At 50.4% G+C, this 13,172-nt stretch overlaps 1 protein-coding gene across 1 annotated transcript in view; it reads right to left on the bottom strand.

Moving 5' to 3' along the window:
- LOC119108294 (reticulon-4 receptor-like 2) overlaps nt 1-12,846 on the bottom strand; it is a 42,597-nt gene extending 29,751 nt beyond the window's left edge. Inside the window, exon 1 of the mRNA XM_037231870.1 lies at nt 12,820-12,846. Coding sequence (XP_037087765.1) covers nt 12,820-12,846 — 27 coding nt within the window. The remainder of the gene's footprint in view (nt 1-12,819) is intronic.
- Between the last annotated feature and the right edge of the window lie 326 nt (nt 12,847-13,172).

The raw sequence follows: 13,172 nt of genomic DNA, 5'->3' as shown, positions 1-13,172 counted from the left end.
TTGTCCTGGGACGTGGTTCACGACATTTTTTCAGCTGTGTTATGTTTATAAATAGTTAGATTTTTTTATTTGAACACGCACCACACCCTTAATTACTCATTAGCCTTATGCTCGGTAAGGGCATCGAAACCTCTCGGCTTCACCGTCTGCGTTTCTGACAGCCCAAGGCCAGTGCCGTGTGCGGGGTATCAGGATATTGGAGCTTCGATGGTTGGTGCTGATCATATAAACTTACCGGTAATGTCGGCATAGATATGGAACATTTTCTATCACGCGCATCAGGGTTTTGATTCTCGTCTTAACCCTCGCCGTGAAAAGGGGTCGATGCGTCCCTTACCTGATATTTTTTGAGGGTGCCTTTTCGCCATGGTGCACCATTGCGCCCACATTTCCGATAGCCTATGGGGCATCTATCACGCGTGTTTTCACGCCAAACAACATGTCCCTGGCTTTCCTGCTTTCGGAGCAGCGGGGGTCTTCGAGGAGCGCTGCACAGTAATCTATGGCCGGCGGGGGCGGCGGCGGCAACCGACGATGCTGCGGAGCGCGCTCGGTGGGCCGCCTTTGTTACATTAACGGAGCCATGCATCATAATTGTACGGTAAAACACATGCAGCTATCCATCATTGCACTTAGAATTAAACAAGAAACACACCTGTTAAGGTTTTGTGCTGCTGCAAGGAATGGTGTATGTGTGAGGCTGTAGAGCTGAGAAAGTGCCATTTGCGGGAAAAATTGGCTTTTGAACTAGCATAGTGGAGTCAATTATTGACCTCGCAACAAACAACTTATTACCAATCGCAGATGTTGGTTAGACCAATCCACTGGTGTTATTTTTTTTGTGAGCTGTATATTTTGTAGTCTGGAAACGGCAATGGGAGGAGAAGGGGGAGGGGGGGGGGAAGACTGCATCGAGGTCTTTTTTGCACATATCATGTCTAAGTATCGATGCACTCTTGTCTGGGTGCCTTAGTTGACAGTGGCGACGCTGCCTAATTTGACGTCACGGAGGGCCGTCGTAGGCAGGTCACGGGCATAAGACTCCTCGTCTTTATAATATGCGCCCCGGTTGCGAAAACATTCTGTTTTACCCATTTTTAGACTTGACAGCACCGTATCACTTTGCTATTTTCTGGTCACATGCCGACGGCGGAAGTTCATCTAGGGAACTGTCTTAATCAAGCCTGCACCTCAGTTTCACTTAACTTTCGCTATAGCACCATAAGCTGCCCGTTTTCATGCATCTTTAGAACCGACGATGTTGCTCCCGCTGCCGCATGTTCTATTTTTCCCGAAAGTTTATAATTGGTCACTGATGTAGATTTAGTCGAAATGCAACCAGCTTTACAGCTGGTTGGCCCGAGTTAAGCGTCAGCAACTTCCAATTAAGGGTTGGACGCGGTAAGTTTCTGTTGCGTTGGAAAGTGCAAACAAGTTTGTCAAGCGTGACCTATGAAAGCTGCAGACATCTCACGTGGGAGAAGGCTTACGTTACTCAGCGGCCGGCTTACCAGTCCGCTGCCGAGCTCCTCCGGGTCTGCAGCGTGGCCCCGCAGTTCAATCGCCACGCGTCGAAATCGGCCAGCACCCTGCCCATTATTGGCTCAGCTATTAATAGCGCTGCCTCCGCGGCTCATCCATCAAAGTTTCATCGGCCCGCTCTGGGCCCTGCTCGTGCATCGCACGCGATAATTTTGGTCGCCGCTGGGTTGGCTGGCCAGCAGTCCGAGTTCCATCGCTTTGGCAGGGGCTCGCGGTACGGTCCCAGTCTGATACGGACCGCGGCTGACGGGCAAGGCCCGCCCGCGCTAGGTGGATCTCCAGGGCCGGCACCTGTGCCGCGGCTGACAGGCATGACGTGCCGGTGTGGCGGACCCCAGCACACCGGTCCGGGCCGGCTCCCGTGCCGCGGCTGATAGGCACGACCAGGCGGTGTGGCGGGCTCCAGCACACCAGTCCGGGGCCGGCTCCCAAGCCGCGGATGACAGGCACTACCCGCCGGTGTGGCGGACCCCAGCACACCGGTCCGGGGCCGGCGGCACCCGGGCCGCGGCTGACAGGCATGACCTGCCGGTGTGGCGGGCTCCAGCACACGGGCCCGGGGCCGGCTCCCGTGCCGAGGCTGACGATAATCAGCTGTTCAAAGCGCCGGCACGGCCTGTCAATAACGTCGTGGGGAAAGGAACACGTGGTGAACGGCCGTACAAAGCGGCGGACAATGGCCACTGTCTTGTTCGGCGGCGTCGGCCTCCGCGGCCGTGACTGCAACGGACCGTTAGGCCCCATCCCCACCCCTCCTCTGCTGCCAGAGGGCAGGCTGTGGTGGTGCCCCACCCCTCCTCTGCTGCCAGAGGGCAGGCTGTGGCAGTGCCCCACCCCCACCCCTACTCTGCTGCCAGAGGGCAGGCCGTGGCGGTGCCCCACCCGTACTCTGCTGCGAGAGGGCAGGCTATGGCAGTGCCCCACCCCCACCCCTACTCTGCTGCCAGAGGGCAGGCTGTGGCAGTGCCCCACCCCCAGCCCTACCCTACTGCCGGAGGGCAGGCTATGGCAGTGCCCCACCCCCACCCCTACTCTGCTGCCCGAGGACAGGCCGTGGCGGTGCCCCACCCGTACTCTGCTGCGAGAGGGCAGGCTGTGGCGGTGCCCCACCCCTAGCCCTACTCTGCTGCCGGAGGGCAGGGTATGACAGTGACCCACCCCCACCCCTACTCTGCTGCCAGAGGGCAGGCTATGGCAATGCCCCACCCCCACCCCTACTCTGCTGCCGGAGGGCAGGCTGTGGCGGTGCCCCACCCCCAGCCCTACTCTGCTGCCGGAGGGCAGGGTATGACAGTGCCCCACACCCACCCCTACTCTGCTGCCAGAGGGCAGGCTGTGACAGTGCCCCACCCCACCCCTACTCTGCTGCCAGAGGGCAGGCTATGGCAATGCCCCACCCTCAGCTCTACTCTGCTGCCAGAGGGCAGGCTATGGCAGAGACTGTTGAATGAGGCGGAGAGGCGGTCCGGGTTAGGACGCGTGGGTTGAAAGTTTTGCTCACCCTCGCCGGCCAGCCTCTGGCATGTGATAAAGCGCCACAACTGCCTCACCCGTCATAATGCACCACGATCGCCTCGCCTGTCATAGTGCAGCAACACCCGTCAGGCGCGCGCTAAGTCGTAATGACGGACGACGCACCGCCAGCGGAACAACGCAGCGCCGACCAAGCCGACACGGCTATGACAACACTGTTATTGCGACCAGTCGGCGCCGCCTTTGCTTTTTATTTGGGCGGTCCATTCTGTCCATATCGCGGACTGTGTGCCCTGCGGATGTGGTAAAGTTTGCTTTTAGACCAATCCATCATGAATGTGTTCGGTCCGGTATGAAACTGCTAATGCATGTTTGCATTAGCCGGTTTGTTGAATGCCGTTAAAAATAGTTCTTACCGCTGCGTTGACGGGCCCATGCTGGCGAGAGTGTCTACATGTGTTTACAAAGTTGTTCGCGGATCATGCATGGTTGATGGCGGCCACGTCTGAAACAGTCATGGATGCAGCGCCGTTGAAATGAATGGTTTGTTGGCGAGGGCGCTGGGTCATTATCTTTCGTGTTATAACTTCGGCAGCTCGTTGTGTTCAGTTGTCAGGAGGCCCCTTGCATGCAGGGCACCTGACCATAGCCGAGTTTAGCTGGCTACCGTTAAGGATCACCGAAAAGCTCTAATTCACTGACCTAGTTGGAAATGCAGAATTAGGGCGACATCATCAAGAAGCAAAGCAGGAGCAGGACGGGAACATCGCGAATGTCCGATCACACCCATCGCCAGGCGCGGCGAGCGACAGAGCAAGCGGATGGAGCGTGCTAATGCGAACCAACGCTGCGAGATGCGGAACCTGCTCTCGCTTCTGAGTCTGTGTCACCTAAACGTGTTGTGTTATTCCATCTGCTATCCTCCATCGGTCTGCTTCCACTTCCCCTTTTCCATTCTTCCCTGTCCGTGACGTAGATTGACTTCAAATGCCTGAGAGCCACCAATTCAATACTGTTTTTTGACAGTGGGCGCGGGCGCCAAGGAACTAGTTGTTACTTTGATAGCGCGAACCACCGTGGCACAGGCACCGCCAGCTTGGAGAATGGGACACATGTGCCCATTCAACTGATGTTCTCGAACACACAAACACGACAAATAGCCTAATTATCAAACAAAAGGTGAAAACCACTGGATTGCTTGTTGTTAACCAATAAATTCAGAACCCTTATCTTGCACCATAAGCAACCATAGCACCATTGTGTCTAAGCACCATGCACTTGACCAATTAAGACACTTTGCCAATGCTCCAGCGGTTTCCAACAAGTGTAGCTTTGTCATCGGCCATCTTTCCATACGCGCTTTGTTTTTGTAACAGTCATTATTGTAAACAGAAGATCTGTCACCGAATGCATTTTTTGGGTAACGGCCATTATTGTTAACAGAAGATCTGCCACCGAAGGCATTTTTTTTGGTAACAGTCATTATTGCAGACAGAAGATCTGTTACCGAAGGCATTTTTTGGTAACAGTCATTACTGTAAACAAGATCTGCCACCGGAGGCATTTTTACGCTTAATTCTACTTCCCCGACAAGAATAAGCAAGCAACAAGCAGATGCACAAGATCAAATAATATTTGATGGAAATTTCCCACTGACAATTTTGTTCAAGTTCTTTATGATGGTGAAGTACGGCGACGCATTGTTAAAGCAGCGTGGTCAGCACCAGTATTTGTAAAAGATACCGGTCTCAGACCTCGACAAATAGAGCTAGGATTGTGTTATCCCTTCACAAGCGTGAATGACTTTTTGATCATTGAGTTCAAACTGCAGCCCGTTTGGCCCCTTTTTAATAAAATACACATCACAATAAGATATCCAGGAGCTTCCACCACTCTAATTTGATTTCTCTGAAACACTTGGGCGCCAATCTGCCACACGGAGGCCTAGCGAGCAGCTGGCATCGACAGGCCGGGATAATAGCCGCCAGATTCTTCGCGGCCACGGGTATTGGCCTCGCTCATCTGACGTGGATAGGAGCTTAGAAGGCCTCCATCCACTTACACGCGCTCAGACGGGTGGACAGACGCAAATAGTGGGAATTAAACCCTTGTTCATTGCAGTTATTACCATGCAACGACGTAGGGGTAGCTCTAAACATCCAGGAAGCGAAGGGACGTATGGCCGTCGGCCCTTTCAACGCTTGAAAAAAACTCAAGCGAATCTGAACTAGACTTGGAATGAGCTAGTCTGAAAAACTGCGATCTAGATCAACCAGATTTTTTAACATGGTGGCTAACAAACTCATTCCTATACCAGGAGCAAACTGTCCACACATTCTGCGAAATAAACAGAGGGATTTGCAGACCACAGGTAAGCGTTGCGTTATTGCATCCGGTCCGAAGGTGTTTGGATGTCTTTCGGTGGGACTCCATTGATCTAAGTCAGTTTGGGCTATGATAAGATGTGATGACACTTGGAGACCAAAAATTGATTAAACTGAAAGCCTATCTTGGCCGATTCGGTTTTCAGTCGTTCTCTGGTCAAGCAAATTGGGAATATTTTAGTTTTATGTTAATTTCAAATTGTTGTGATTATTTGAATAAGTAAGAAAGAAGAACAGCTTTGCAGAGAGACCCACCTCGTCTTATGACTTAATGATGTGCTTTAAACACATGCCTGATGACTCACAAGTTCTGATAGAATGAAGAAACATGGCGCGGCATATCCTCAAAAGTTACAACGAAAGCAAAACATATGCGATGTGAATAAATATCCGTCCCAACTTCGTGGGTAGCACTACAGATCGGCATGACAAAAAAAAGAGAAAAACGAGGTGAAATACACTGCAAGGGTCAATAAAATCCTAATTGCATACTCTGAATTGAAATTAGCAAGGCAAGCGTTCAAGTTCCTCAGTGTATCAATCAATTAAAACATAATAGCCTGCTGATAAAACACGAAAAACCCCTGTCACATCAACCCGACTTGGCGATGCAGCCCCATTGTCGTCTATTCATATTGCACAAACATATCAGTGCGTCTCTTTGAAAACGGGCCGTACCAAGCAGTCGTAAACCCCTCCTAAAATACAGAGTTATCCATTGAGGCGCTTGAAGCCAGGATGCTGAGAAGATGAACAGCATTGAGAGCCGATATCCTTTTCTTCTGCCAAATATTATACTCACATGAATAAACATCCCATGACGCCACGCCATTCAAAATGTGTTTCGAACGAAGCTGAAAGAGCTTTCAGACCGAAGATGGTTTGTAGTGGCAAACTCGTTGTTCACTTGAGCTTGTTTTCATGCTTAATGTTTAACGATTGGTTTGCAGCTGATCCTATTTGTTCTTATTACAATATATTTTTGCACCCTGCATAATATGTGGTCATGCGGGGAATCGTGGTCAGTGTATCTTCACACTTTTATAACAGTTCTTACGTGCATTGAAATGCCAATGAAATAATTAGATGAACATGAAATATAGCATGTTTGCACGCTATCCACCGCTTCACCCGACGGATAGCTGCCTCACTATTTATAACATACACGATTCCAGTAAATGCGACACGTGTCCTGGGCAGAACGAATCAATGTCCCACAAGTGTCCTGGGCAGAACGAATCAATGTCCCACATGCTTTAATGCTGCACGATTGGGAAGAATTTCTGAGCCAGTATACACATGGATTTAGGATTGCAACTAACCATTAAGTCGATAATCCTAGCAAAAGTGTGGCTTCCTATTCATTTGGAGGGAGAGGGACTTCAGCTCCCCCACACTTAGTGCTCCACCCTCCCTCGCTAACTTTGAAAAGGAAGTAGGTGGATTAATGAAGCTCATTTGTTGACTATTTTGGGGGTAAGTTTAGCTGTTTTTCACTGTTCAGTCCCCGCACCCCAACTCACGTTGCGAAACTACGTACCTGAATGCGAAGCCAACAAGGTGGATATCGTGCCCACTGTCCAGATGCTCTATTTATGTGTTTTATGTTAGATAAACACTATGTGTGACTCTGCAGGTAGTCAAGTGCTCTCCCACAGCTACCAGCTTTCATCAATTTATTGGTGCATTCCAGTAGAAAAATACATAACTCCCTGCTGTGCACGCACCCAGCGGGCTTGGCGGAAGAGCCAGCCTCCGGCCGGTGACCCGTGGTCACGTGATCAGAGCGTGACCCACCGCTACGGGGTTCGCCGGCCACCGTCTGCCGCCGCCGGCGCCAACGGGTCCTCAGTGACAAGCCTTGACCCTGCCATGTGATTGGCTGTCGCCTAGTAGGCACGAGGGCAACAGCCAATTCCCGTTTGGTCGTACGGCACCATTGACGCTACGTCGGTACGGCACCATTAACGCTACGTCGGTACGGCACCATTGACGTTACGTCGGTACGGCACCATTGACGTCACGTCGGTACGGCACCATTGACGTTACGTCGGTACGGCACCATTGACGTTACGTCGGTACGGCACCATTGACGTTACGTCGGTACGGCACCATTGACGTTACGTCGCGTGCTTGACCCTGAGAGAGGAATCAATGTGCTTATTGCGCTGGGTGCGATACACGCCGGCACGAGACAACGCCCCAACATCGACCTGCCGGACGATGACACAGCACTGGTGTAACAAATCAGATGACTGGATGTCGCGTAAATGGACTCGCCTTGTCGAGCTTCTTAAGAATAGCGAACGAGCACCACGACACCACGGGCTACCGCGGTGCCGCGTGTGGAGCTGTATGAGCTGTCAGATCGCCGCTGACTGCTGTCAGTCACCTTATTGAGCTGGGCTGAAGCGCTCAGACTGCACGGCTCGCTGGGCGGGTGACGGACGGGTTTTTGGCGGGCAAATCTGGAGTATTTGCGATCAGTGTTCATTGCAATTTAAGACCGTATGAACAAGTCAGCAATAACGGTCAAATTTTGAGGTGCATGTACGAGGTCTGATCCTTGAAGTACATGTTTTGAACACATGGCTGGTTGCGCACAAGATCCTGTAAGATAAAGTAACGTGGTGTGAAATATCTTCCGACTTGCAGTCAAGGCTGATCAGATGCCATGCGAATCAAACACAGCCTCAGCTTTGTGGGCAGCGCTATTGATGGACATAGGTGGCGGTAGAAAGCAAATGTCATGCGTGCGTACTATCTCGTATTTGACATTGTGTGCTTTGCCCTGGTGTATAGACGCAAGCACATATGCATAACAATACAAAAGACCAAGCATACAAGTGGCATGGTACAAGCTTCGAAGGTGGCATCAACCCAGCGTGTTCTACTGGTGTGTACATGTGTTAATGTGTTATGGTCGCCATGTCACGTGGTCGGCCGGCGGCCAGCCATGTGTCAAGTGACTGCACCCGCCTGTCATGTTTTAATCATGTTATGTCACGTGCCTGTGCACCCGGCTATCATGTGATGATCATGTCATGTCATGTGACTGCATGCCCGGCTGTCATGTTTTAATCATGTCATGTCATGTGTCTGTGCACCCGGCTGTCATGTGATGATCATGTCATGTCATGTGACTGTGCACCCGGCTGTCATGTGCTAATCATGTCATGTCGCCTGACTGTGCGCCCAGCTGGCATGTGATGGTCATTTCATATCATATGACTGTGTGCCCGGCTGTCGTGTGAGGATCATGCCACGTCACGCGACTGCACCCCACTGTCACATGATGATGATGGGCTGCGATGTGACGTCATATGATAACTGCACCCGGCTGGCCAGGTACAGGCGGCCGCCGTGGCCAACACCGTTCCCCGAGGACTGGCCGCGACGTGGTGAGAGGCGGCGCAGGCAGCGACGCGTGATGACGCGGACCCCCAACAGCTGAGTATCATGCGTGGCTGTACGGTGACGAATGGCAGATGTAAAAAGCTGCTTGTTTCGTTCATTTGTATGCTTGGAATTGCGCAATTTTATGTGAAGTATGAACCATTACGCAAATCGGTCGTTTTTGGACTCATGGCCAAATCGGCCAATTTGTTGACACAATGCTCTTGTGCGCGTTGGCACCAGTTTGGGAAAAAATTGGAATTGGTCGCGTCTGATATCACCAGTCGCTAGATTCTGTCACATCTGACGTCACCAATCGCTAGACTCTGTGATGTCTGGCACCGGGTCAGTAGCGTATAGGGCGGTTTGACCTTGCTAACCCGCGCCCGGGCAGGGGAAGGGGAAGTTAACTTCCCCAAAGGTTTTTGAGTGGAGGTTAAAAAAAAAATGAGCGCTCGCAGCAACAACACATTTTCAACACCTATTCACTTATCAATTTGGAATCCTTTTTAAATTTTGATCTACCAAGATCAGTGGCTTAAGTCAGGTCAAGGACGTAAGCCTCTAAAAATACTTTGACCACACACAACTTTTTGTGGGACATTTGCCATTGTTCAAACTTGTTACAGTAATAGGACTTGACAGCATCGACAGCTTGTTCATTTCAGATCTTTCGAGACAGGCGGGGTCAGTGACTTAAAACCCAGTGAATTTTTGCTGTGCTCTATAAATAAGTCAACTTTGTAGTATTTTGTGTAGTTTACGTGTTTTCATATGGGACAGGGATAAGTGTAATGCCTAAACAGAGGACATGGTTCCTGGCTCGGAATCGTTGTTTTAGACACAGACGCTCACGTGCCAGGGCGCTGTTTTAGACACAGACGCTCACGTGCCAGGTCCGCAGTATTTTATGAAGTTCCGTCGTTCTCGGTGTCTGGGTTGCTCAATACTGTCATGGCATAATAGCGCACGTGCCATTTCCCAGGACGCAAAGGCTTTCGTTCCCATCTACACATGTTTGAGGCCGCGCCAGGAGGTCGTAAATATCCTCAGAATTGCATGAAACAATGAAGAAAACGAACAAAAAATCTGACTTGTCCAAAGCCATGAACGCTCTACATAATACGTTATGAATGCACTGATTACGCAATCATTGGTTTTGTTATGACTAACCCCGACGTTTTCGATGATTAGCGGTTGACATTAAATGACACAGGATAATTTGCCGAGGATTACTAGGAAGCAGCGCAGCCGTGTGTGTAGAGCGGTGTTGGTCGCGAACATGCAGATACTTACAGATCTTTGGAAACATATCCTGTGCTTTGGCTGTCGCCTGAACCTTTGCACTCTCAGCAAACCAAAACTAAAAAATGCGTGTTACTTTTGAGTTGTCATCTTGCAGTGCTTCAAAAGGGCAACCGAACGCAGAGCTGATCGAAGCTGGAACGTGACAGATGTAGATTAAGAGCCATGTTCCAATGAACATTATATTTACACTTCTTTCTGGCCTTTTCTGTCCTTTTTATCCTTTTTCCTTTGGATTCTTTCTGATGTGTTGTTCTAGTTTTGGAAAGTGGAACCTGATATTGAACGTTTAGAGCCATTTCGATTGAGTGCCATTTAGTATCATTGTGGCAGTGACACTGCGTGACATTGAGTGATTTGAGTGAGATTTAGATGGCATGGATTGTTTGAATTACGAATCACAATGTTAAAGTGTGTCAGTTAATGAACTTCTGCAGTGTTCCGCATCTTGGGTGATGGTACGAACCGATTGTTAAATAATTTTAGTCAAATGCCTAGATGCCAAATACCAGCGTAAGTAATGCATTCATATTTTCATATGATTTGAAAATAGCTTGAGGCAGGGACGCGGCCAAGTAAGGGGTCCAGGCCCTCCTACCCTCAAGTCCGGATTTTTCCTTCTTCACCATAGAAACCTTCCGACAGAAAGTTAAAAATCGGCGTGGTGCGTGATCATCGAGCTCCGGGCCCCTTTCTTAAAAAGTTCTGGCTGCGCCTCTGGCTCAAGGGCTCATCAGACGTAGGTGGAAAACAATATGTGTACCCGTAAGGCATGTACATTTTGTCCACCATCATTCGAGTTGTTGGGATCAAGGCACGCTAACACTTCGGAACTTTTGATTTGATATGTGTTTCATCATTTTGCAATGATCTCTTTTCAAAATGGACTGAGCACGCGTAGCCTAGGATGTATCTGGGGACCGATATGCAGCTTTATGCAGCCACGTATCACAAATCCAGCGATGCAATTCAGATGAAACGATTCTATATGACGCCAGAAACTGCCTGCATTTGTGAACTCCCCCGGTTCTAGTCTCGATGATATAAATGCACGCTTTTACCAGCCGTTCTAATTAACCAACAGTCGACAGCACTTTATGCTTTTAACCGGTTGTCTCTATGTCTGCTTTTGGTGTAAAGACTTCACGGCTGGTGAACAATACAGTGGTTTAAGGCTGGTTACGATCAGTGTGTCATCAAGAGCGTTGCCATGAAGCCATATGTTTGCGGAACTGTGCCCTTACACCTTGATGATTCGGAACAAAAATGTGCTTTTTGTGACCGGCATCACTAGCAACTTTACTTGCCGCAGTCATCAAATGACCTGACATGAAATGCACTCAAACAAACTCTGGCTCTCTGACTCTTCATTGCTTTCACTCGTAAAGGGTATAGTACACCATTTTGCAGTCGCATCCGACCAATGGAAAAACTGTTGGAACGATGTTTTCCGCAATCGCCATTCGTCACGAAAACCACTTGACGTCGTATGGGCGCCCTCCGGGACGGCTGAGCCGAACGCGCTCCATTCGCAGATTGGATGAGATGTTTTGTCGATCGGCCTAGAGCGGCAGCGAAAAGGTGTAGTATGGCTTGATGCGAAACAGAGCTGGCAAGACAGAAAGCGCACAGAAATGTTTCTGTATTCAAGGCGTAAAGATACGCCGCACATTCTTGCAGTGAGCTCCAGAAACTACGGCGCTCATGTTGGACCCAGAGGCCTTAGGTCGAGCCGAAATCCAATCCGGGCTTCCCACATGGGAGTACGCGTCATTACTGAACCGGCGTGACGGGACGTCGTGGTGCAAGTCAGGAGTTCGTACCGACGGGGGGTTATGGGCTCCGCCGCCGGGGCACCACATTCTGAACTCGTGGAGGAGCTTAACATTATGCCTGTGCAGAGTTGCGTAAAAAGCTAACCCGTGGATCGTAACCGAAACCATGAGGAAAGGAACAGGCCTGACGCGCAGCAAGCGTTTTCTTTCACATTACGTAAGGGCGAGGTCCATCACCTTCGTGGGCTTTCTTTTGTCCGGTTCTAAAAACGTAATTAGTATCTTGACCTGTGATTTGATTTTAAAATAGGTGAATCAATAGAAGTGCTCAGCCGTTTTGTTTCACCTACCAGCCGTTACATGTCACATTCGTTTTGCCACAGATTGGTTGCATGCATGCAGCCCGCAATAAGTGATTGCACATTCTAGAAACGCTCCAGGCTGAAGCCCACTGCTTTTTAAATTTCTTTCAGGGCTCACGTAAAACTTAACAGCTGAACTGCCGTGCTGCGTGACTATTTTTCAATACATACCTTTCTTAATATTTGAAATTGAAGAATGCAACACGATCCATTGATAAGAATGATGCAGCACGAACATTACGTACCTTTTCGTTTGTGCAGTAGTATGGTCCACATCCGTTCGGCACAGACACATTTAAACGAAATATTCTTGCAGGCCAAACGAAAAACCCAACGGATGATCAGACAAAGCCGTATTCTCTATCGCACCATCAGACAATTTCAAAATCGATGTACCTCAGCATAATTCGTGTAAGTAGGATCAACCGAACCCGCTATAATCATAATATCACTCAAATTGGCACCAAGGAAGATAACTTGACGTCATAGCTTACTGATGACGTCAAACCACAGAATAATCACGTGTTCTGCTGTTGTCCTGTCGTCACAGCTGCAGCTCTCAGGGGCCGCAAACGCCCTCACCTGGCCCGGCTCCCAGCTCCGTGTCATGGCAGCTGCATCCCTCAGGAGCCGCAGACGCCCTGACCTGAACCGGTCCCAGCTCCGAGTCATGGCAGCTGCAGCTCTCAGAGGCTGCGGACGCCCTCACCTGGCCCGGCTCCCCCCAGCTCCGTGTCATGGCAGCTGCAGCTCTCAGAGGCCGCGGACGCCCTCACCTGGCCCGGATCCCAGCTCCGCGTCATGGCAGCTGCAGCTCTCAGAGGCCGCGGACGCCCTCACCTGGCCCGGCTCCCAGCTCGTGTCGTCCCCGACGGTCGACAGCGCGGCTCGGTGGCACACTGCCGACGGCCGCTGCCGCCGACCCCGACGCCGGT

This window comes from Pollicipes pollicipes, unplaced genomic scaffold (assembly GCF_011947565.3).
Source record: "Pollicipes pollicipes isolate AB1234 unplaced genomic scaffold, Ppol_2.1 Scaffold_6686;HRSCAF=7923_pilon_pilon_pilon, whole genome shotgun sequence".
NCBI classification, from domain to species: Eukaryota; Metazoa; Arthropoda; class Thecostraca; order Pollicipedomorpha; family Pollicipedidae; genus Pollicipes; species Pollicipes pollicipes.
Note: the sequence above shows the minus strand (reverse complement) of the source record. Positions and strands in the feature narration are given on the sequence as shown.